The 25,476-nt window shown below is 36.4% G+C and overlaps 2 protein-coding genes across 2 annotated transcripts; both read left to right on the forward strand.

Annotated features, from left to right (window-relative positions):
* LOC123318824 (STI1-like protein) lies at nt 1–1,308 on the forward strand. Its single transcript, XM_044905569.1, has 6 exons — nt 1–99; nt 162–377; nt 485–638; nt 691–785; nt 916–1,039; nt 1,128–1,308. Exons 1-6 carry the CDS (start codon nt 88–90, stop codon nt 1,229–1,231), a joined length of 705 nt encoding a protein of 234 aa, XP_044761504.1. The 5' UTR covers nt 1–87; the 3' UTR covers nt 1,232–1,308.
* Nucleotides 1,309–2,692: 1,384 nt separating this feature from the next.
* Nucleotides 2,693–25,379, forward strand: LOC123318602 (integrator complex subunit 3 homolog). The gene is made up of 3 exons (XM_044905265.1): nt 2,693–3,118; nt 3,256–6,219; nt 23,745–25,379. Exons 1-3 carry the CDS (start codon nt 3,044–3,046, stop codon nt 23,808–23,810), a joined length of 3,105 nt encoding a protein of 1,034 aa, XP_044761200.1. The 5' UTR covers nt 2,693–3,043; the 3' UTR covers nt 23,811–25,379.
* Nucleotides 25,380–25,476: the final 97 nt, after the last annotated feature.

Consider the following 25,476-nt stretch of genomic DNA (forward strand, 5'->3'; position numbering starts at 1 on the left):
AACGCTTTTATCGACCTTAGCAGAAAACGTCACTTGGTTAAAATTTAAGGTTATGTTTACATTGTCATCTACCTTCTACCTTGAAAAATGGGATCAGAGGTATGTTTTATTCATTTTCTTGGAAATTTTCACATCCTGTAACGTTTTATTTTCTCACCTAGCCTACTCCTGAATCCCTTAAGGAATTGGGAAACAAAGCAGTGCAGGAAAAGAAGTATACCGAGGCAATTTTACATTACACCCATGCAATTAAACTGAATCCCATCAATCACGTACTTTACAGCAATCGTTCCTATGCATTCCTAAACGAGCAACAGTATTATTTAGCATTGGAAGATGCTAATGAGACTATCAGATTATCTCCTTCCTGGGCTAAGGTAATTCTACTTATAAATGATTACTAGATACATGATATCATCTTTATTCATATTTGATTCGTTCCTGATATTAGATGTAACATGGGTTGAATTTATGTGTTGTTTAGGGATACTTTCGAAAAGCTGAGGTTGAATTTGCTGCTCATCATTATTTGGAAGCATGTCAATCGTATAAAAAAGCCCTAGAACTCCAACCTGATGATATAAAAATTTTAGAGTCCTTGAACCGTGCCTCTAGAGAAATCTTGAAAGCTCACAGGGGTGAATATTTTTCACGTAAAATGGTTTGGAAAACTTATTCTTGAATTTTCAGCTGATGAAACAACTCCTTGGCTTGGAGCCGGCATTGGTCTTATTGTTGGAGTTTGTATAATGATTTCAGATTACATTTTCACTGCAAATCCAACTGTGAGTACAAGCTTTAGAGCATTCCAAATCTTATTCAGTTGAAGTTCCCATTAAATAATTTTTTTTTATGGTTGGCGATTTTTTGTTCTTGTTGTCTCATCTCTTGTTGCAAGGAATATTTTTATTTCAGCATCCTATTCTTATGTCTTTAGTGACTATCGTTATTGCTATGATTGGATATGGATTAGCAAAAACTTACAGATACTTCAATAGAGTTTCGAAAGAAGGTTTACTGGAGCCCCCTCCTTTGTTAGGTAAATCAACCCCTAATTTTTAATTGATATGAATGTGGAATATATGAGAATGTTATTCAAGTTTTTGATTCTTTTAATTCACTATCAGATTTCGATAATGAAAAAGAACCCACCAATGAAGAGGAACATCGGACCCACACTCGTTATACCAAATCTCAAGCTAGACAGAGATATAAAAAGGGTAAAATGTGAGAATGTTTTCTTATTTGTTATTGTTATTTTTTTTTTGAATTTTTGAATTGACCAATTTATGATTATAAATAAATATATTACAAAAAACTTGCCACTAGTTTCTTTTCTTTTTTTTATGAAAATTTATTGATCATTCCTGATAATGATGATCCAATATGATCCATACTATGAGCTCAGCTACAGGCTGAGCCCTCAATCACATTTATGTATCAAGAAGAAAGAACTTGATATTCTTTTTTTCTGGCTCACCCTGTAATATATAATTTCTAAATGTAATGTAATAATGCATAAAAACAACAAGAAATCTCTTTATTTCGAATCACTTGACCTCCAACAAATACCTAGGCTATATGAAACACAACAGTGTTAATTCATAAATAGAAAAAAATATGATAGAGGAAACAAGGACCTTTGAAATGTGTCCCATAACATATATCCTTCATAAAAAAATTAGAAAAATGCGAGTATATAATCAATAATATGTACTCGTACGCAAAATTGCTTTAATTATTCGTTAACTACTGAACGTTCCAACCAACCTTTATCTGTAGATATATCTTAGAAACTTGACAAATCCATATGTAGTCAAAAAAAAATTAGTAGTCAAGAAGGCTCTGCAATTTTGAATATTCCATATTTGAGCGCAACGCCTAGCTTCTATTCCAACACGTTGCTGTTATTTTTCAAATTTGATAAAACTGCGTTTCGGATTTTTTCGAGAATCTGTTATGAATTTTTCTTAATAAGTTTTCATATCAAAAATAACGATAGAAATTAACGCCATTCCCATTGAAATATAAACATAATTTTAAATCTGCGAATAATGCGATGTGGTACAAGCTAAGCTAAGCGCTTCGTTAACTTCGTTTAGACATAGAGTATTTCAAATGACGATGAATTTTGAATGCACGTTTTATATATATAGGGTGTCCTGGTTTGAACGATATTTTGAGGCCTGAGTTTACATGTGAAAAAATTTCATATCAGATGTGTTTCTGCCAAATTTTTGACGAAATGATTGCCAAAATATTGGTTTTTGGGGTTCATGGTGCGAAGTTTATTCTAAACTCACAGAGGGGACCTTAGTAAGTACCTCCTCCTATAAAAAATACTTATATTTTTATTTTATAAGAAGTATAGAGGTATAAATATGTATTTCTTATATGTGTTTTTTATTTTACATGTTTTACCTACTTAGAAAATCAAGAACCTAATATGACGATTTGCGGTGTTTTTTTTATTGAATTAATTCTGAGAAAATTTTTCAACCATGCGGTCTCCTATCTTGTATCGTTGCCAGTCATCTCATTTTTGTCGCTCAACCTTTTTTACTGATTACACTGCACAAACTCATGGAAATAAGCGAGTTAGATAAGAATGTGAGATAGGAAGTGGGTAAATATTACCCACATTAAGTACCTACAAGAGCATGAAATAAGTCTATGCCCAATTTCAAATTGAAGATCTCAGTGATCTGCGTTCACAGTTTTCATAATTTCTTACAAATAGCTTTTTATTTTAATTCTATGATGCCACTTATAGAGAATCGATAATTTCAATTTGTAAGTTCTGAGAGAAATTACACATTTCACCAATTTTTAGCTGTTCAGAATTACAATTTGTGAATTACTAAAATGAAATGATTCGGGTATTAACGTGGAACCATTCGGCTTAGTTCGTGAACTATCGTAACGTATATATCAACGCGCGCTTGAAATTTCACTAACATTTTCAGAGGACGGTAAGATGCAGACCCTCCCGTATTTGTCAACAGTGCGAAAATTATAGCAGCGGAAATAAATCTAATACGACATGGAAGTAAGGCCCCAGGGAAGCTCAAGACTATTTTTAACAAGTTCCGTGGATAATAAAGACGATTTAGAAGAGGTAATTTCATAAAAATCACTTTAATTGCGAACGATGGTGCTTTGTCCGCCATGTTGAATCTCGCCCTGTCTTGTATTTATTCACACTGTCAATACCGCAGGCGCGGCTAATTCAAATTTTCTCTTTTCTGTTTTCAGAAACTCGAAAGAAGTTACCAATTTCTCCAGAGTATTGTCGCAGGATTGAGTGATAAAGATGCACACGAAGCCCTTAATAGAGCATTGTCTAAAGAAAAAGGTTATGAAGATGTGTCACTTGGACTTCTGGTGTCAATATTATCGGACCCACTTAGTGCTACAAAAAGTTATAGGGACTTAACTTTGATTACTCGTGACGGTTTTGGATTGATTTTAGTGAATTTAACACAATTAGTGGGGGATAAATATTTAAAATTCAACGATGTGGTGAAATCTCAACTAATATGGTTAGTGAGGGAAATGATAAAGAATGCAGTGAATGGTGTGGATAATTTGTGCTGGAATTTGATGAGACATGCAGCTGGTGGTGACGTATCTCCAAAAAATCTTACGCTTACAGAATCCTTACTAGATGTTTTTATCGAGTATAGAGGATGGTTAGATAAATTTCCATTTTTAGTTGCTTCAGTTGTATATAATTACCTAAGATTGATAGAAGACCATAATGCGCCTTCTCTGATGAATTTGAGGCACAAAGAAGTGGAATTTATTGTGAGTCTCATGAGAGATAAATTTACAGAATGTTTAGTGATCGGAAGAGACCTAGTGAGATTATTACAGAACCTAGCTAGGATACCAGAAATCGAACAGTTATGGAGAGATATTTTGTTAGCACCAAAAACGTTGAGTCCCAATTTCTCAGGTATCTTACAACTTCTACAAACAAGGACCTCGAGGAGGTTCTTACAGTCACGCTTAACTCCAGAGATGGAAAAGAAAATGGTATTCTTAACCTCCCAAGTAAGATTTGGGAATCACAAACGATATCAAGACTGGTTTCAGCGTCAATATTTGGCCACCCCAGAATCCCAGAGTCTCAGATGTGATATTATCCGATTTATAGTCGGTGTGATACATCCTACCAATGAATTGTTATGTTCAGATATTATTCCTAGATGGGCAGTTATTGGTTGGTTATTGACGACTTGTACTTCAGCCGTAGCTATGTCTAATGCAAAATTAGCTTTATTTTACGACTGGCTCTTCTTTGACAGTGAGAAAGACAACATAATGAATATTGAACCGGCCATTTTAGTTATGTTTCATTCGATGCGTTCACATCCTGCAGTTTCTGCAACTTTGTTAGATTTTTTATGTAGGATCATAAGTAATTTTTACCCTCCGTTAACCGATAAAGTGAGAGGCGGAATTTTCTGCTCCCTAAGACAAATTTTAGATAAGAGAGTTCTTCCGTCATTGTTGCCTCTGTTCGATAATCCGAAGTTAGACAGAGATCTGCGGATAATGGTAAAAGATACATTCAAGGAATTCTTCAGTTCACCAACACCGGAGACCTCTTCTAAACCTGACGACTTCAACATGGGCAACCCGACCAAATACGAAGAGAATGAAAGTGAGCCAAGACCAAACCACATGCACGTTAACCATCTGCTGGACAACGAACCGGCTTTCAGTGACGATGAAGACGAATTGACCATAGCCATCAATCCACCAGAAGAGGACACCGATGATGACGATATACCACTGTCGGAGGTGAGATTAAAAAAGATCGTTGATAAGGATGACAGTTTGATTGAAGGACCGCTTGGTGAGACGTTGTCGAAGTTACATCAAGAGTTGGACGTGTCTAAACGTTGTGCTGTGATGGAGTCCCTAGTTAAACAAGTGATCGACTTGGATAGTGAAGACGAGAACCTGCCTTTGATTGCTAGGTCTATCTGTAACGCTATCAAGGACGATTTTCGGGAGGAAATATTACCTTCGGTTGTTACTAGTGAGGCTCTTTTGGACAGTATTAAATTACCTTTATTTGTAATATACAAAACTTTATACTCTTTCACAAAACAAGACGATACGGGTAAGAGTACACTTTATAAATTGGTTGCGGAGATGTCCAACCACCTCAACAACTTAGGTTACTTTTTACTGTATTATTTAAAAGTGCAAATTCGGACAGAGAACAAAAAAGAAGATCTAACAAAGGCTAGTGCGCTCAAGACAAGCGTGTACAAAGACTATTGTCAGTGTATCGAGAAAAAATTGGAGTATTGCTTGTTTCACGATTTGAACAATGCACACATGACGAACAACAAGCTGATGATGTGGATCGTGCCAGATCTGTACAGGGACTTCAAACAGCAAACCATCAACAATGCCCAGATACTCCATGTCATCCTGTCTGCAGTCGATACCAGGCAGTTCCAAACGTTGGTCGGGAAGGTACTTCAAGGACATCTGGTGATGTTCAAGAGCGAAAACATCCAGCCACTTCTGAAAGCCAGCCTGTCGTGGGAGAGCATCGAGCAGTTCTTCTTCTGGCAGCTCATAGACGCCCACAACATCTCGGTGGACTTGGTGTTGCCCCTGATCACCCACCTGGACTACGACCAACACTCTGAAGCCTTAACGGCCATAATGCTCATGCTCAAACAGGAGAAACCGAACGCCGACTACATCAAATATCTGTTTTCCAGAGACATAAGTGACAACGGTGACCTTTTCATTTTCACAATAATCAAATATTGGTGCGACGAGTATATCGACAAGGTGGCAGAACTGATTTCTTCGTTGCTGAGCACCAGGTACCCCTCTACGTCTCCGAATAAAAGAAAAAGATCGGGAACAAAGACTATTAGTGCTACAGTGCCGAGTTCGGATCATGTGCTTGGACATTTAGAGCAACTGCGGATAATTTGCGAAAGACACGACTGTATGGCCATCTACACCTTGGACTCCATGCAGAGGGCGCTGAACATCGCCCAGTTGAACAGTACGGACAGTCAGAAGAGACAGTTTAGTGAATTGTTCGCGTTGATGGAGGAGGAAGAAGAGATAAGTTCAACCAAAAGGACTCATGGTAGGGGTAGGAAACCGGCTAACAAACCTGCGTTGAAGAGGCCCATAACAAGGGATCTCTCAGGCTCCTCGGACGAAAGTAGCGAGGTGAGTTTTATGTCTGAAAGGAAACCAGGGAAAAACGGTTCATCCCAAACAAAAAGACCTAAGATAAAATAAAAGTTAAAAATATACATTTATCAAATCACGTTCATATTTTCATCAATGAAATGTTTTCTAATCAAAAGAATTTTTTGTTTATACCCTTGTTATCGAATTATTTTCTGAATGATCAAATTATAGCTTGTATGGTTAAATTTTAGTTTCATTTAAGTTCTCAGATGTTTGTCTAACTGAACCAAACAGAATTTACTGAATATATATATATTCTTTTACTTTGGAGTAGGTATCGATTTTCTGGTGTTGTTTGGGGCATGTTTCAGTTCAATACAGCCAGCAATGAACATTATTGAATATGAAAATAAATTACAACCCCATTAAGCGAACTCTCCCAGTCGCCTGGGATATTTCACAAATCGACAACGTGGCATCAGTCAGCAAATTCTACTATTTATGTTCAGTATTTCGGAGAAAATATTGATTGCAGTATTCAATATGTACTTAGTATACATATCTATGCGTTTCTTTGAACATTAATAGATCACTTGTGATTAATGATCCATTACTCACTACTTCTCTATCTATGCGACATTATTCACTTGTCTGTCAAAGTTCATGGTCACTACTACAGAACTTGAAGGCCTCTATGGTCACAGTCTCACAAACCTTAACTGGAAGCCACTAGGACCTGACTAGAAGCGAGCTCTAATCATAGAGACATTGAAAAAAATCCAGACATTATTGAAAATGAGATTTTGTAGAAATAATCTTTCATAATCGTGGATGAATTTTACTAGCTTATTATGGCTAGTATTCACTTGGATGATTTACCAAACTTGACTTGATATTTCTTTAGAGTGATCTAATAAATTGAAAACAAAATATTAGAAGTAAACTAATATATGTACTTGTATCAGAACATTACATATTGAATTGCTTATTCAATAAACCTATTGAGATTTTTGAGAGAAAATGAACCAATGCTTAAAACGTTTCATTTGTGCAAATAACCCGAACATCACCAGAAGTTACACATGTGACATGTGATTTTGGTGGTTTTTGACAAAAAATCAAATCCTTTTCAATGAAATTGCTGGAAATAAAATTTATCAATTTTGGCAAAAAAAATTAAACAAGATTGTCCCAGCTTTTGACCTCTAACGACTTACTCTAATGGTTGTAAATTAGAGGGAATATTGAAAATAACATATTTATTATACCCTCGGAGAAATACACCTGAAAATCCAAATATACAGTGTCGCAACGCTTGTATAATGGAACAATTTTAATTGCGTTACTTAAGCTGGATCAGTTTTTGAGTTATGGAAGTTTGCACCCGTTTAAGTTTTACTAAATATGTCACTGTAGGTCGAAGTGCATAGTTTTTCTTGGTGGACCCCTCAGGCAAATTATAAAACATTCAATCTGCACTGACTCCTTCAGTTGTGATGGACGAAAACAAGCTACGTCATTATGTTCATTAGCTGTCCTATAAAAAAAACTTTCCCACCTGTTAGTTGTCGCGGCCTACTTAGATCGTGTCCATTCAACTTACATGGTGGTAAAATGAAGAAGAGGACGCGTCGCTAATTTACTGTTGTTTATTTAGTAATAGAGAAGGATTCGAAAAAAAGATGCTTATTTTGGTTCAGATAAAAAGTTCACGACCTATCCACATGGGTTGTTATTCATGCTCCAACCTAACCTAACTTATAGGCGTAGTTGCTAAGAATAACGCCAACTTCGATTCGATACCCCCGTTTGGTGATGTGAATAATGGATGATGTCTGTGATGTCATTTATTATTTTGTTGCAATTAACAATGCATTAGTATTCATATAAAAGTGGATTTCTTGGGTCGTGGCTTCGTTGGAAGGTCTACTGCGGTCAGAATGAAATGAGATATATTCATTATCGTTCGGAAGGTATTTCAGAAATAGGGCGATTATTCATTGTGTTTTTCAGCGATTCTAGATTCTTTGTCGACGTTTATCTCGTGCGCGATTTTGTTGATATACACATGAAATATGGATCGTTGGATTTGCTAAAAATAAACTACCAAAAAAAAATGATATTCAGTGGCGCGGTGATGTATGAGGACAAATAGGAAGGAAATTCAATTATTTGCACGTGTTTGGTTCTTTTGTTCGAATAAAATCTCTTTTTTTGGATTGATGAGTAAATTGGGTTTGTTTTAAGGGTGAATGTTCACCTATCAAAAAAGATTTATTGTTATTATTTGAAAAATAATCTTTGCCATTTAATCAGAAAGAAGTCTTTTTCCGATTAAATTATCTGATATTGCCGTTAGTTCTCCGAGAACTTGGCGTGGACGTTCTACTTCAATCACCCTGTATATTGATCATAATCTCTTTAAGCTTGCCCATCCTTGAGTATTTCTGAAAATTTTGAGTCCAATTGTGGCAAGTTTTCAAAAATTGATTGAATTTTTCCAACCAATTTCCTCTGTACACCCCGTATAGTAGACAAAATTGCTTCTGAAACGATGAACCCCGGAAAAAATGCAAGCTCGAACGCACACACACTTATTACTGCGCCAACCTCCATAAATATTGATTTTCGCGTCGTCGAAAATACAGGGTAAGCGAGAAAAACCAGCTCGCGTCGAACAATAGCGGTGAATTCACTGAATTTTGCACTTGCAATTACGGACTTGTTATCAGTTCTCGACGCTAATTAAAACGGCCATTCGGCGACTCTGGCCATGTCCGACCACCGCGTTCAGATTTCGTCCCAGGTTAGATTTATTCAACATTACTACATTATACCGGAGTTTCTCAACGTCAAATACGTGTGCGGAATCAGCAGCGGACGTACGTCTGGAAAAAAAGACCGCTATTCGAACCGAATGTGAGGTTATCTAATGGAATCGTTGTTGGGAGCGATCTTCGTGTTTATTTCTACGCTCCCAAGAAGTTGTTTTCGATGGGGACATAACTGGGAAGTGGATCTCGCTTGTTTGTGGCCCGGTTGCTTATTGGGAATGAGGTTAGGAAAGATGGACTTGTGTTTTTGTCAACTCTTGAATATAGCACCCCAACTTATTGCTTTTCTCTCCCGATATCTGAAACACAAAGAATGAAAAAGAAGTTTGCATTTTTTACAAACAAGGAGGCCAAGGAGCAAAAATGAATGCAATACACAAACACAAAAAGAATTTAAAAAATTTTCATTTTCTTCAAACCATTTTTCATTTTTATAATCATTATTGATTTGGCAGAGAAAACCCGTTCCAAGAAAAAAGGGAGCATAACACAACAAAAAACCAAAATTGTTTGCCTGGAAGAAAAATATAAGTTGATTGCATTTCCTTCGAACACAAGGCAAAAGAAAATAGAAAATTTTTGGCATTTTCTGTGAACAATTTATGTTTTCTTCGTCGTGTTCAGATGTTAGGAGGGAGAACAATGAATTCAAGAAAAATGCAAGCTGAACACAAGGAAAAAAATTGAAGACAATTGCAAACAATTTTTATTTCTCATATTCTAGGTGATTGGGGAGAGAACCAAAAATACGTTTGAAGAAAAATGCAAGCAGAACTCAAGGAAAATTGTTCGCGTTTTTTAGAACAATTCCTTGTGTACAGGATGGGCAAAATTCGTTATCTACTGAGGGGATCTCGAGAACTATAGCAGCTAGAAGAAGACGGGTGACACATTCTCGAGCTCTTTTTCATGACTAATCGAAATCTGAAAACAGAATCGGCCTATCATTTTTAGATTTCGAATTATAAACAAAAATTGAGATTTTGAAGATTCCGCAAAGTTCTCATAACTTTTTTGTCTTTGGAGTTACAGATCTGAAACTTGAACCTTCTTAGGCACTTTCATACGTAGAATCTACTGACAAAAGATTTTTTGCCAATTCAAAAATAACAAATTCAATAAAAGTTGCAATTGAAAAAATGGAATTTTTTTTATTTTGAGCTCGTCAGTGGATTTTACGTAAAAAAGTGCCTGTAGAAGGTTCAAGTTTCAGATTTGTAACTTCAAAGATAAAAAAGTTAGGAAAGCTATACGAAATTGTCAAACTCAAAAACGAAGTATCGTAGGAGGCTGCGGTTTTCACCATTCTTTGTTTCTTCTAGCTGCTATAGTCCTCAAGACCCTCTCAGTAGAAAACGAATTTTGCCCATCCTGTATATATTGAGAGAAAATGACAATTGATTAGATTCGAGGAAAGTGCCAGCAGAACTAAAAAATAATTGTTTGCAACTTTTTTAAAATTTTTATTCGTTGTGTTTCAAATGTTGAGGAGAAAACCGGTGATAAGTTTCGAAAAATTGCGAACAGAAAACAAGTGATAAAAATGAAGAATTATTTGTATTTTCTACAAAAAGTTTTTCATTTTCATTTCTTGCGTTTCGCCTCAATCAACAATTGTTTGTAGAGAATGCAAAAAAAATACAAGTTCTTCACTTGTTGGATGAAAAACGCATAATAATTTCGAAAAACGTAAAATTTTCATTGTATATTTCTTATGAACTTCCCTTCATTCGTTTGCTCCGTTTTGGAGGGCTTATCATTATTCCCCAACACCACAGTTTAGGTATTTTGAGCCTTATTTGTTCTAAAAAAGTTTGAGTACTGTTCCTCCGTCCTCCTAGTTTTTTTTTCGATCTCCTCCTACTAAAAGTAGAAAATCGAAATCCGCAGCAATGTTTTTTGATTTCTCATGTGAAAATATGACTATATTTCGAAACTGTAGCGTCTCATGTCAAAACAGGCCTGAATCGAACAGACCCATTTATTTTGAGTACGGAACAAACGATTTTCCACGTTGCATATTTCCAACATTGGCGGATGCGCTCTGTCGAACTATCATCGATCAACGATGCGCGAATCCGCCAAATATTTCACCGTTGAAATATATCCATCGGGCGCAGCATACCGATTTCGAGAGAATAAGTGATAAAATTCCTCAGACAACATTCATTAAAACTTTTCGTATTACCGAGAAACTTCGCAGCGGTAACGAAAGATAAATAACCTGTTTGAGAAGATGGCCATTTTTCGGAAGGAGGATTTAATATCACATGGAATAATTCCGGAAATTCGACCCGCACTCCCGATTTCGCGTTTTATGATCTCCGGACTGTTCCTGTGATGTTCGAAGGATTCTTTTCAGTCGTGGAGATTTCCCGGATTAATTCAATTTGACGATATCAGTCACGTCTGAACGGTTAGGTTTGAATGTGGGGGGTATTAGAGCGGGATCGAAATAACCAGAGGTATCTGAGCGCTCTCAGTCAACAGAACGTGTTGGAAATTTGTGAATAAGTCTTAGCTGGTGGAGAAAATATATTGCGGTGCATTTAAATGATCTGGTTAGGTAGATGTGGAGGATTCGTGATTAATTGTGATTTTCATTGATGAATGACGAGCGTTTCAAAGAAGTAATAATTTTTTGTTCATTTATTAACAGTAACGAGTAACAAAAGTAATCAAGTTAACAAGTAATTTCTGTGTTATAGCTTTGTTATCGCTGTATAATAATTTCTAAAGCACATTTCTAGTGTCAGAGGCAGGGGGAGAAAATCTGCTGATTTTGAGCTTTCAGAAAAAGGCTGTCTGTAAAACTGCTGCAAAAAAACCAAACGAAAGTCGTATAATTAATTAGCTTGATTAAATTGAGAAAATATATCCATGGTGTCCTTGTTGAAAGGGTGTAAAGAACAGGGTAATTTCTTGTCGAAAAATGGTGTTAGTCTTTCATATGATTTCCCCAGGGTAATTTCGAATGAACTTGCTTGAAATAAATATAAAACTACCATATACAGGGTGTATTTGAAGGTGGGGCTTTTTTAACAGAAGGTAGAACTGGTCAAAACGGAGGGTTTCACCAAAAATCACCTATACAAAAGTTTCGAAATGACAAAGTTGAAAAAAATTTAGAATGATTACTGAAATACTGAAATACATCCTACACCGTTTGTTAGCTGAATTATCATAAAGTAAAGCATTAGGAAAAAATTTATCTCCTGATTCGATCATTATTACATGTACTTTCGTTTAGGATATTGGCTCGTTCGATATTTACGTGGTAATGAAAATAGAAACTTGGGATTGTAGAATTGTTCTCATTATTTTTTAGTAACTTACACGATTTTATGAAATGGCTCCTTTCGATACCAACTCTAGATGAGACTTAGGACAAAAGTGTAAAAAATAGAATAATACTTCAAAATCTCACCAATAAAATTCGTCTAAATTATTCACGAATTTCTGCACAATGTGCACCACAATCTTCTTGTTCGAACATTCCAACAATCGTCGTAAAAGTGGGATGAAATGGGGAAACCTCATAGCACTTTTTCAACATAACTAACATAAGCACTTTCAAGAAACTGCCTCGATTTTCTACATTTTTTTCACTCGAAATCGCACGATACAACAATTATGATTTTCTCAAAGGTGACCAGATGCATCTAATCCGCTGAACTTGGTACTGAACCATTCATTGTCCAGCTATGTGTTTATGTTTTGTTTCTTTTTTCCGATGCTGGAGTAACCTTCCACAGTCCCGTATTTGAAATTTAATGAAATTTTTTCGAACTTCTAGGAGTTTTAGGGGTTGTAGCTCAGCCATTTTAGATATTTTATACGGACAATTTATGGTGAAATTACTTATTTTCATGACTTCTATCTTCTGTCATAAAAAGCCTATCCTTTGAAAACGCCCTGTGAATTTATATTTGAATTTTAATTTATATTTAAATTCAAATAAAAAAAATTTGTCAGAATTTGCCCCTAATCTCGAACATTCAAGTGAACACAACAAGCTTTTTTCATCTGCCAAATATCCCAGTTCCGAATGTCAAAAACCAGACTAAACATGTGCTAGAAATGAAACAGTCTATACTTCATTCAACTTTATTTTAGCAGTCGGTTGGCCATGGAAATTTGACACATTTCACTCTGTATAGTGCGAAAATTTGGGGTTATGAAGCTTGTCAAAACATTTTTGGGTTTTAAATCAACGCTATGTTGCCCGTTCTACGTAAAAGTTTCTGTTATTACGTATTTTATCACAATGTCGAATCTCTTCGGAAAATATGTGACGAACATAATTGAAGTTTATACAAATTGATTGAAGGCATACCAAATCCAGTTGTTGGCATGGAAAATACAAGAGATCAGTATATCATAATATGCACTAGCTTGAGGAGTGTTAATGTTCGTTAACTTCCCTGGCTCACATCATTTGTAGATTTCAAAAATATTAACCCGAAGATGAAATGCATATGATGCAGTGGTTGGGAATGGGTATCTCCCGAAGGAATTAACAGATAATTACAAGAATGTTAAATTCTTCAACAAAAATCATCTTGCATCAATATAAGTAAAAGGAGTTGAAGGAAGTTTCAAGTTAAGATGCAACTTCACCGTTGAACAAAAATTTCACATGAATAAACAAGTAACAGGGCAACTTGCGCGTATTTGTGGCTATTCATCTTAATACATTGATGTAATTATAATAATTAGGTATTTATTAGTACCTTAAGACATTTACATTGTATAGGACAAGTCAAATGAAAAATAGTAAAATCCATTTTAGGGAACTTATTCTCCGATGACATTTATCAAAATCCTGTAGTAAACTTTTCGCAAATTCACTCAAAAATAAAATTCTCAAATGCCACCACTTTTTTGGGTCTTCCAATAGAAGGAAATTCTTTGTCATACTCTTCATTCACAATCTTTCTGATTGTGGAAACATTAATCTACAATATAAGTCGTTTAGATTCAGATGAAACATTATATAAATTCTCTTACATTGAAATATGTTCGCTACCGTCTGACGTATTGTGGATTTTAGAATATCAGGGTAAAACTATTTGAATGAGCGGACCTGAATTCTAAATAGCACTTCCTGAAACCCTGTCTCTTTTTTCAATCACTTTCGACATTTTCGAATTTTCGTAATGAAAATTGATATTAGTTATGGCAACGGCGTTATGACATTAACGACATTTCATGAGTGCCAACCTAACTTCGTTCTAGTTACAAAAACTTGAGAAAATTATTTCATGGCCAACCGACTGCTAAAATAAATTTGAATGAAGTATATTTCGATCCTCTCGTGTCCATAGAACTTTTATCTCGTAACGAAAAAATTCCTCTCTCGATATTCATTAGGGCGTGCGGGTTTAAACGAGGCGTAAAAAATAAGCCAGCGAAAATGAATGCAGATCGAAACACGTTTAATCTTGTTCAAGTGTCGGGTATATCTGCAAAACGCACATTTTTGCGTTCGTGCTCAACTCGTTGGAAATCAAGGCCTCGGCCATGTGACAAAACGTGTCGAGTATTGGTCGTGTCGATTTCCACCTACTCCAGACAGAGTTTTCCTTGGAAAATGTCGTCTACTCAAGTTGCTCGAAGTGTTTGGAGTCCTTTCTGACACCTCTGAAGTAAATGGTGAAATTTGTTGATACCATTCAGGTACACTGAGATCTTTCTGTTCAATATTTTCTGGTAATTTCAGGGAATTCACGAATGATATATTCATAATGGGAGGTACCTCGAAACACTTTTGATTCGATTTCATCTCGTTGCCGTTATTGTGACTAGAGATGCGAAAATACACTGAATTTTAATTGGACCCACTCGACGAACGGCAAAGGCGCAGCTTTATCGTTACTCCAGCAATTAAACTGACGACGAGAAGAAAGCAGAATTGATAAGCTCCGAATGGAAACTGAGTTTCAAGTTAGGAGAGCTTTTTATACCTTTTCAATTTCTTATTTTCTGAAACGTCTTCGAAGAACGAATCTCGTCGATTTTGTGAATGAGGATTTCGTTTATATCTACTTTTACTAGATGAAAAATCGTTACTTTGAGAAGAAATTGAAAAGACATTTAAGTTAGAACTAGGTTATACCATTTCTAGCAAAATATCCCGTGTCTAGACTCTATCTGCTTCTTAATATCAGAATTGTTTCGGGAAATCCACAGTATTTTTCTTTCTTAAGTTTAAACTCGAAGTTACCTTCGTGGCATCCGTCCGATTTCGTATAAAACAATTTCCAAACTCTCGCGCTCCCTCACACAATTACTCCCCATTCTGAACGAGCGCGGAAACATGAAGAGTTTTCCGAGTCGAGGGTGGGGTGGGGGAGAGAGCCACTCAACACGTGACCAAAAACGAATAGGAGAAAATTAAAGCACTGCCGAGCCGAGTCAGCTGGGCGGATTATTTCGCTGATCCTCTTCCGGGCCGCCCAGGAAAACGCCCGGGTAATAAGTGGCCGTACGGGGGTCGTTTTGGAAATTTATCTGTCGATGGCGGTGTTTGTTGTTCGCTTTTTCAATTATACGTTGGCCAGACGTACTTTTGGAACCATTTGATATGGAAATTTCATCAAACTTGGGGATGTAATGCACAAAAAAGATGTATATGTTGGATACTAATTAGTCGATGGAAAAATATTTTCCATTTCTAGCTTATACAAGTACAGGTTATCGCGAGATGCTCAATAGGAAATTCTCCTTCCAATAGAGCACAAAAAGCTCGGGCTGTAGAAGCCATAGTCCCCTAAAGGTGACGCAAAACTCTCCTGGCCCTTGAAAGGCAACCAGCTGAGTCTGAGGACCCATGCTCCAAGTGGCCACATTTTCAAGCCTTCAAATATAATGGTGTTGATAGCCTTTAACTTCACGCGGAGGAACAATGTACCTCATGGCCTCCATTCAGCCTAAGGATCTTAAGATATGCATGATTTTCATTGTCGTAGTCACTATCAGAGTTATAAGCGTTATAGCAGCGAAGACTGTCATTGTTTTAACGTCTAACGTGGCATTAATGCTTGAGATTGGCGCCGAGTAAGAGACTTATATTGAAGAAGGTGACGTACACGACTAGTACATGTCATCCTACACGACGGTGTACCTCAATGGAATCATGGACCTACACGTGGTCGTGTAGCCCTCCGAAACAATTTGGTTACGTCAGCTGCATTCACAAGGTAAAACTTTTCGATAGCGTCGACTTTCGCTGTCATTGGGTCATGTAATCCTCAAATTTTCCCGTCTTCGGGTTTTAATTAACGCTGTTAATTTGGTAAAGACTATGGACTATGATAGGATAAATAAAACCTTTGGCACCACTAAGAAGAAGAGAATATAGGGTGTTGGCTTATATTGAAGGTGACCTACACGACTACTACATGTCGTACACGACAAATTCGACAATTACACAGCTGCACTGCACTTGCACAGCGGTCTACTTCTTCAGGTAATCGTAAAAATAATCTCGAACTGTGTAGTTACGACAGGATGATTGGGGGCAATAGTCGTGTAGGTCTCACCGGAAAAAAACCTGTAAAACTACTAAAAATGTGTTTAAATTCGAGGGATTCAACTAAACAAACGCCTACGTTGAGGTTGACGTCTGACGCGACCGATTCGACTGTTGTAACTCTGTTACCTATAGCATTTTCACAGCCGCAGTGCTGAAATCTCATATTTCCTAACGCGACAGGCTAGGTATTGTCGTGTAGGTCGTGTCCTTTGAAAGTCTAGCCTAAGAGGTGTACAAGATGCCGGGTGAGTTGTAAATTGCCAATTGTATCTATGCTTGGACAACAGGCAGCATAGGCCGACTAGTCGTGTAGGTCACGACACGCGGTCGTGTAGGTCACGCTAACCCCTACGAAACATTTTGGTTGCTTCGCCCGTATTTACACTTTTAAGGTTGAGGTAAACTTTACGATAACTTCAACTTTTGATTCTATGATCTGTCGAAATGTTTGTTTTTCTTGCACACTGTTAGGAATCAAGTTATTCATATCATATTATAATATTATGTTGGGTGAGTTTTAAATTCGACCATTTGTATATAAACTGCGTGTGCGATGCTGGGACGACAGGCAGCACAGGCCCACGAGTCGTGTAGGTCACGACACACAGCCGTTCAGGTCACCATAAGACCCCCGAAGCATTCACACTCTTGAGGTTAAGGTAAACTTTCCGATAACTTCGAATTTTGATTCTCTGATCTGTCGAAGTGTTTGTTTTTCATGCACACTGTTAGGAATCAAGTTATTTCAACAACGTTGTGGAGATTATGACAATTTATTGATGTCATCAGTTATTGTGTACATAAATGGTCAATCAATCCAAACATTTGGCGACGAGTATGGGATTGATTCACTAATGGTATGATTCGGCTTAACCGCTTTTTTCCTGGGTTAAAGCATTCAATAAAATACGCAATGCAGGTACGGCAGTCCATTTAGTCCCACTCTTCGTGTAAACCGCACCTATCGGCCTTTGCAGATTCAAATTGAAAGTCGAAGATGCGAACGACAGAAATAGTGCAGGCACGACAGGTATTTGTTGAGTATGTCGCAAATTGGGTAATTTTATACTTGTGCTCACAATAATGATATTAATTATTATTGTGACGTTATTCCGCTCCCTCTAAATTGACATCTAAAGTGAGTTCGGTTGTTCTATCAACTCCTTTTGATTGTTCCTTCTTGCTGAATTATGCGAAACGTCGAATGTAATGAAGGCAAGCGATGTGTACTCGCGGACATGGAAAACCAAGTTTGGAAACTCGGAAGAAACGTTCAACTATCAAAAGGTTGTTAATTTAAGCCATTAATATTGAGTGATCCACTCCTACACATTCTTAGTTTTCGACTTTCTTGTTGGAAGATAGTAGAGATAAATATGTAATCCCAGATTAAGGCGTTAAAAACTCGTCTTGCTTATAACATGTTTTTTTTTCCGGTTGTAACTGGGGGTGGCGTTAGGAGAAATCCAGAAACTTCCTCACCTACCCCCGTACCCCCTTTTCAAGCCCCGGGGACGACTAACTCCATCGCGTCCAAATGAGTTTTTTGAATTATTCGCCTGTCGTTGCATCGGAACTGTAATGCGGATTTAAATTCCTTCGTTTCCGTGTCCTCGGATTATGTTACAATTTGAACAGGAGCGAATGTGAGCTTTGGAAGTTTCATTACTGGCTGATTCGTTAATTTGCCCGCAATTTCGAAATTTGGGGCAACGCTATGTGCTGCCTTTCAGTTAGCTACAGCATGGTCAATCAAATAGACTACGATCAATTATTGCTATATCGTCTGTTTCGAGATTTCTGACAAATATCTATGATCATAGAAAAATGCAGGATTTGACAAGCGATGTCAGATTGCGAAATATAGGTTAACGTCAGTTGGTCCGTGAAGTTGACAACGATCATAGAGTTCATGGGATGTTTCATGAGATATAGGGTGTTTTCAAAGGTGAGTTTTTTTTTAAGAAGGTAGAACTCATCAAATTAAGCCGTTTACCCAAAATTGTCTATTTAAATTTCCAGGATGGCTGAGATACAAAGATGCAAAGCTAGAAGATTGACAAAATTTCATTGAATTTCAAGTACGGGACTGTGGAAGGTGACTCCGGCATCGCAAAAACGAAACAAAACATAAACACATGGCTGAACAATGAATGGTTCAGTACCAAGTTCATCGGATTAGATGCATCAGGTCACTTTTGAGAGAATCATAATTGTTGTATCGTGCAATTTAGGGTGGAAAAAAATGTAGAAAATCGAGGCAGTTTCTTGAAAGTGCTCATGTTAGATATGTTGAAAAGGTGCTATGATGTTCCCCATTTCATCCCATTTTTACCACGATTGTTGGAATGTTCGAACAAGAAGATTGTGATGCCCATTGTGAAAAAATTCGTGAATAATTTAGACGAATTTTATTGGTGAGATTTTGAAATAGAAATATAAAATAATAAAATCGTGTAAGTTACTTAAAATAATGAGAACAATTCGGCAATCCTAAGTTTCCATTTTCATTACCACGTAAATATCGAACGAGCCAATATCCTAAACGAAACCACATGGTCGAATCAGGAGATAAGTTTTTTCCACTGCTTTGCGATAATTCAGCTAACAAACGGTCTAGGGTAGTATTAGGATCTATTTCAGTAATCATTTTCAATTTTATTTTCAACTTTTGTCAGTTTGATAGTTTTGTATAGGTGATTTTTGGTGAAACGCTTCATTTTGACCAGTTCTACCTTCTGTTGAAAAAAAGAGTCACCTTCAAATACAACTTGCATATAGAGTTTTTGGATTTAGGTTAGGTTATATCTAATGGCCTACTTGTCCCATGTACCAACCTATAAATGCTGTCAGATTAACCTCAAAAAATATTTCGGTTAAAATACATTGAAAACGCTGAGTATCTCGATGTAAAAAGGGGTGGAATGTAATAAACTGATTATCACGTGTCGCAGATTCGAGCGTTTTACTCTCGACAGATGTATTTCGATTTTCCCACTTATCCCAAAGAACGGGCTCTTCAAGCTTCTTCTATTACAAAACGCCTTTTCCGACAGGATCCCTAGCTTCCTCCATTTTCGCAATAAGTCCTTTATGTCGTCATCAATGCGATGTTTCGCACGCGAAGCGTCGGTCTTCTTCAATCACTTCGCCAGACGAACGATAAAAGCATCGGAAATTCGATAACGCAGAGAAACGGTGGACTGATGTGGATTTTCTTCGGTAGTTCAGGTGATCGTGTTATTTGAGCATTTATATTAAAATAATATAAAGTTTAAACTTGACGGATCTACATGACAGTAGAAGTAGTGATCATAATCTATATTTGATAAAGTGGACCTGTGGACAAAGTGTAGAATTTTATCTGCATGTTATGGCTTTTATTCAATTGGGTGATTAACAGAGTTTCTTCATGAATAATAATGATAATCTTATATTGATACAATAAAGAATTTTATTAAACTTTTCCCAGTCGTTTCCCTGAGTGAATAATATTTCAAAATCTCACCAATAAAATTCGTCTAAATTTCTAAATTATTCACGAATTTTTTCACAATGGGCATCACAATCTTTTTGTTTGAACACTCCAACAATCGTCGTAAAAATGGGATGAAATGGGGAAACATCATGCCACTTTTTCAACATAACTAACATAAGCACTTTCAAGAAACTGTCTCGATTCTCTACATTTTTTTCACCCTAAATTGCACGATACAACAATTATGATTCTCTCAAAAGTGACCTGATGCATCTAATCCGATGAACTTGTTACTGAACCATTCATTGTCCAGCCATATGTTTATGTTGTGTTTCGTTTTTGCGATGCCGGAGTCACCTTCCACAGTACCGTACTTGAAATTCAATGAAATTTTCTCGAACTTCTAGGGGTTGTATCTCAGCCATCTTGGATATTTTATATAGACAATTTTTGGTTAAACGACTTATTTTGATAAATTCTACACTCTGCCAAGAAAAAACCTCACCTTTGAAAACACCCTGTATAATAATAAATGACAATCCTTGAATATTATACTGAAAGGATTGTAGGGGCAGGAAAACAATATCCACTTTGATTTTTGAGCGGCGTGCTTTCCTTCGGTAGAAATTCATCGAAATTTCCGAAACGAAGTAGATTATAATTATTAAACTTCCCCCGTCTCGATTGAAAACACGAAACGATGAAAACCTTTTTGCTCATCGAGCAATTTCAACTACGGATCATGATTAACTTGGGAAACTTTGTCTCGAATAATTTGGAACGTTATGAGGGGGTGAGTAACGTTCGATTTCCGATCCGAGGAGGCCTTGATAGAGGCCCGAATTTGCAAGTATGAAAAATCGGCTTTCTTATACACTTGAGCTGCTCAATAGGCGTGCCGGGGGAGGGGGGAAAAGGGTTTTTATTGCAAATTCATGGATTCGCATGAGGTTTTTTTCTTTTCTGTAATGCCCGCAGTAATTTTCCGTGAATGTTCGCCTTCAGATTGCTGTCGATATTGTGTCTTCAAATTGACGAACCGGGTATGAGAAATATGCAGAAGAGCAGCAGATAATAGGGGCAGAATTGTTTGAGGATCCGAGGCCGATCCAGGTATATATTTTTGGTTCCTTCCGGAAAAAGAGAATTGGAATATTTGAATGAAAAAAACATCAACTCACAACAAAAATTTGTATCACAGAAATGTTTGCAAGAACCCTGAAAAATTATTATTCTATTTTTGGAATTATTGATAATTTTTTTCTACTCGCATAAAGGATAAATATCAATCGAACTAGACGGTGAAATAACATAACATGATACACTCGTAGATTCGGCAATGCGAAGCCTGATAACTGGTTGGTCTTTCGTATTGTACCCTATCTTCAGGAAGTAGTCGTGAATGTAACAATAATAAATCATCAATGGTAAACATTGCACGTCCGTTGGTCGCAGAAACTGGTTTCTCCTCCTATGCGAACGAAATTATCAACTTGAATTGGTCGAAAGTAGTCTGATTTGATTGGGAAAGGTCGAGGTTTATGGATTGTCGATTTGGCTAATGTGAGAAGAATAAGGTTGAGGAGAACCATTATCGAATTGGCCGAAAGCTCCTTATCAAGTGGAGAGTGAAGTAAGTGTTATAAAGGAATTGCTTGGTTACTTTCGGCTTTAACAGTTCCGAACATCGCAAACTAGCTATGCTAGTAAGCCGATTAGTCATTAGATCATTAGATTTCGTCATATATTCTCGATATACAGGGTGTATTTGAAGGAAGGTAGAATTGGTCAAAATGAAGCGTCTCACCAAAAAACACCTATGAAAAATTTTCAAAATGACAAAGTTGAAAAAAAAATTGAATATGATTACTGAAATAGATCTTAATACGACCCTAGACCGTTTGTTAGTTGAATTATCGCAAAGCAGTGGGAAAAAACTTATCTCCTGATTCGACCATGTGGTTTCTTTTAGGTTATTGGCTCGTTCGATATTTACGTTGTAATGAAAATGGAAACTTAGGATTTCCTAATTGTTTTCTTTATTTTTTAGTAACTTATACGATTTTATGAAATGGCTCATGTCGATACCAACTGACAGAAGAGACTTAAGACACAAGCCATAGTATGATACTTCAAAATCTCACCAATAAAATTCGTCCAAATTATTCCCGAATTCTTTCACAATGGGCATCACAATCTTCTTGTCCGAACTTTCCAACAATCGTCGTAAAAATGGGATGAAATAGAGAAACATCATAGCACTTTTTCAACATAACTAACATAAGCACCCTAAATTGCTCGATACAACAATTATGATTCTCTCAAAAGTGACCTGATGCATCTAATACGATACACTTGGTACTGAACCATTCATTGTCCAGCCATATGTTTATGTTTGGTTTCGTTTTTGCGATGCCGGAGTCACCTTCCACACTCCCCTTCTTGAAATTCAATGAAATTTGTCGAACTTCTAGGGGTTGTATCTCAGCCATCTTGGATATTTCATATGAACAATGTTTGGTCAAACGACTGAGTTCTACCTTCTGTCAATGAAAAGCCTCACCTTTGAAAACACCCTGTATACTGAAGAATCATTATTTTCTCTTTGAACCAGAGGATTTATTTCGAAATAAAATACAGGCTGTTTCAACTGAACATCTTTCATTGCTTGTCGCACAGTTGATTTTTCAAAATCCCCCCCTTACCATAACGCACCCTTAAAAAAAGGTGGAAATCGGACGTTTTCCTAAATCAATTTCTTTCCTAACAGACATCGATGATCAGAGAATATAAGAGTTTTCACGATCTATGTCATATTATGGTTTATAGGTTAAGGTCAGTTTTGACAGGAGTTAGGTTGGCCTAACTCAAATTGTAAGCCTTTCTCGAGGCTTACAATTTACTAAAATTCGATATATAATAGATTTTGTTTTTCCTCATATAAAACTTTTTGCACTTGAGATTCTTCAAATTAACTGCTATAAAATTATTCTCCCTTACTTCAACCATGCGGTATAGTGGCATTTTCTTGTGTATACTATTTTTGGCGAATCGGCCGTTAAGGTAGATCTACCTAAAAGGTGGATACTTGTAAAATAGTAAATAGGTTCATAATGTTCACCGAGTAGTTGCCTACTCCTCTGGAAAGTACATGTTGCTGCATTATTGCCATTAATTCAATTTGGGAACATACGTCTTGTTCGCAATATATTGCAATTTGGTTTATTCTGCCGTCTCCTCATAGAACAAGATTAGGTAGGATTCGTCAAAATTTCAAGTATACCCCCTGGCTTGTATCGATTGCAGAAGTGCAATTCGAAACTTTACTCAGACTCACTTCTCTAAGTCTAATCGATGCAAATTACATCCCATCAAATCCTCATCGTCCTAATGTCTCTTCGACGTATTCATTATGCGACATACCGATTGTTTAGTTTCTTTAGGTGCCTTCACGTTAATGTTCTCGAAAGGTTTGGGGGTCTTCAATTACACAAAGTCGTTTAAATTTAATTTTACGATCCCATGTAATCTCACAGTTGTTTTAATCGTTGGAAAGTAAGGAAAGAAGAAACGCAAGAACTACTTTTAGCCATTTGGCAATTAGCAATTTCGATAATGCACTACTATGGCATGTACCATGTTTATTGTCGTGTTAATATTTTAATCTAGTGTGCACTACTGCTGAATTAATTTCGATCTCTTTTTTTTGCAGGAGGAGGAGATCGTGAAGCCAAAGCAAGCGAAGAAAAGAAAAAAAGTAATGTCGGACAGTGATTGACCTGACCGCCACGCCGCAATCGACACCCCCGAATGGTACTTTTACCAACCCTCCGAGTTGACGAGGGACAAAAGAGACGAACGTCATATCAGCTTTAACCTATGTGATTCCCAACTTGCAATTTACGCATTGCAAAAGAGGTTAACATTATGAAGAAGAAATTGAGAAACGGTGCGACATGACTCACTGCCGTAATTATACGTGTATTGGATGGTCCTGGTGTGATTTCTGGGGTATTTGGGAGCAAATTTTCATGGCGTCGGTCAATAAGAAAATGTATAATTAAAAAAAAGTTATTGGAATATGATCTCAAACTGCTAGACCGATCGGCGTCGTCGAAACATCACTGTCAAGTCTTGACATTGACATTTCAGTCTTGTAGCGGGTGAATTCCTAATCTCCAACCAGTTGAACACCTCGTGGTTTGGCTAAGAAACTTTTTAAATTTCGATTTTCACTTCAAAAATGTTCCAGTATACTTAGTTCGTATTACGAAATGAACTGGACCAAAATCTGTTTGTAATTATGCCTCAATTTAGGGAGAACCTAAGTATGCACTGGTACATTTTTGCTATCGACCTGTTGGAACAGACCTAAAAATAACTCAACATTTGTGGAATCTTGAAGTTCAATTAGTCTATTCTGTACATTTTCAACAGAAAACACCAGAACAGTCGATGATACTAAAGCTTTTTTCGAATTTCACAACTGTGTTTCAGAATTAAATATTCATTATTTCGGGAAGCCATTTTTACATGTGTTACAACAAATCTATCATTATTTTTTTCCATTCGATAAATTGGATGCTTTCTTCTTTGAAATAGTTGTTGTTTCTTTCCTTCCCCTGAAAACATCAAAATAAAATTTGTCCAAAAAGGCTATTTAATTAAAACGTAAACTTCTGATGAGAAATATGAAGAAATTTTTATAGTTCGATCTTCATTGTAGCACTTTTGATATTCACTGGAGAGAATTCAAGAAATATTGTTGGTATTTCATTAGTTTTTGATTTCATCTTTCACTTTTATTTTTCTGTTTAGTGAGGGGTATTTGAAATTTCGTGTAATCATCAAACTACAGGATATTCCAATTTGGCTGGGAATAACTTAGTCTGATTCAATATTTAATTTTTATTGTAATAAATGAAATTTCGATATGAAAACAATAAATATCATCTTCTGAAAGAGATGGTACAATGTATATAATGTAGAATTTAAAATACAGATCAAATTTGCTGCCCAACATAACAAATAAATCATCTGGGACCAGCCAGTTAGACAAAATGATGTTTTGGAAAATGTACCTTAATTTTGTTGGAAATCAATTTGTAAAATTAATTTTTTGATTATTTTGTTTTCATTTTCCGACTAAGATTCTTTCTGTAGTATACATTTTTATTATTTGTGTATATATCTCTTGTTATAAAGATAGATTCCCCTCCTTGTTAGTTTCTTTGGGATATTGTGAAATACATAATGAATTTTTAAGCAAAAGTGTAAATTACTTATAATGTTTTATTACAGAAGGAAGTGTAAATAGAAATTTGTAAATATATTTATAAAGTGCAAATTTTTTTTTCAATAGGTCGTCATGTTAAGTGAGAAGTTTCAGTAATTCATGGGTCATGGCGATCTCGTTTATGATGTGAAATGCTGTCCCAATTAAC

This window comes from Coccinella septempunctata, chromosome 8 (assembly GCF_907165205.1).
Source record: "Coccinella septempunctata chromosome 8, icCocSept1.1, whole genome shotgun sequence".
Taxonomy (NCBI): domain Eukaryota; kingdom Metazoa; phylum Arthropoda; class Insecta; order Coleoptera; family Coccinellidae; genus Coccinella; species Coccinella septempunctata.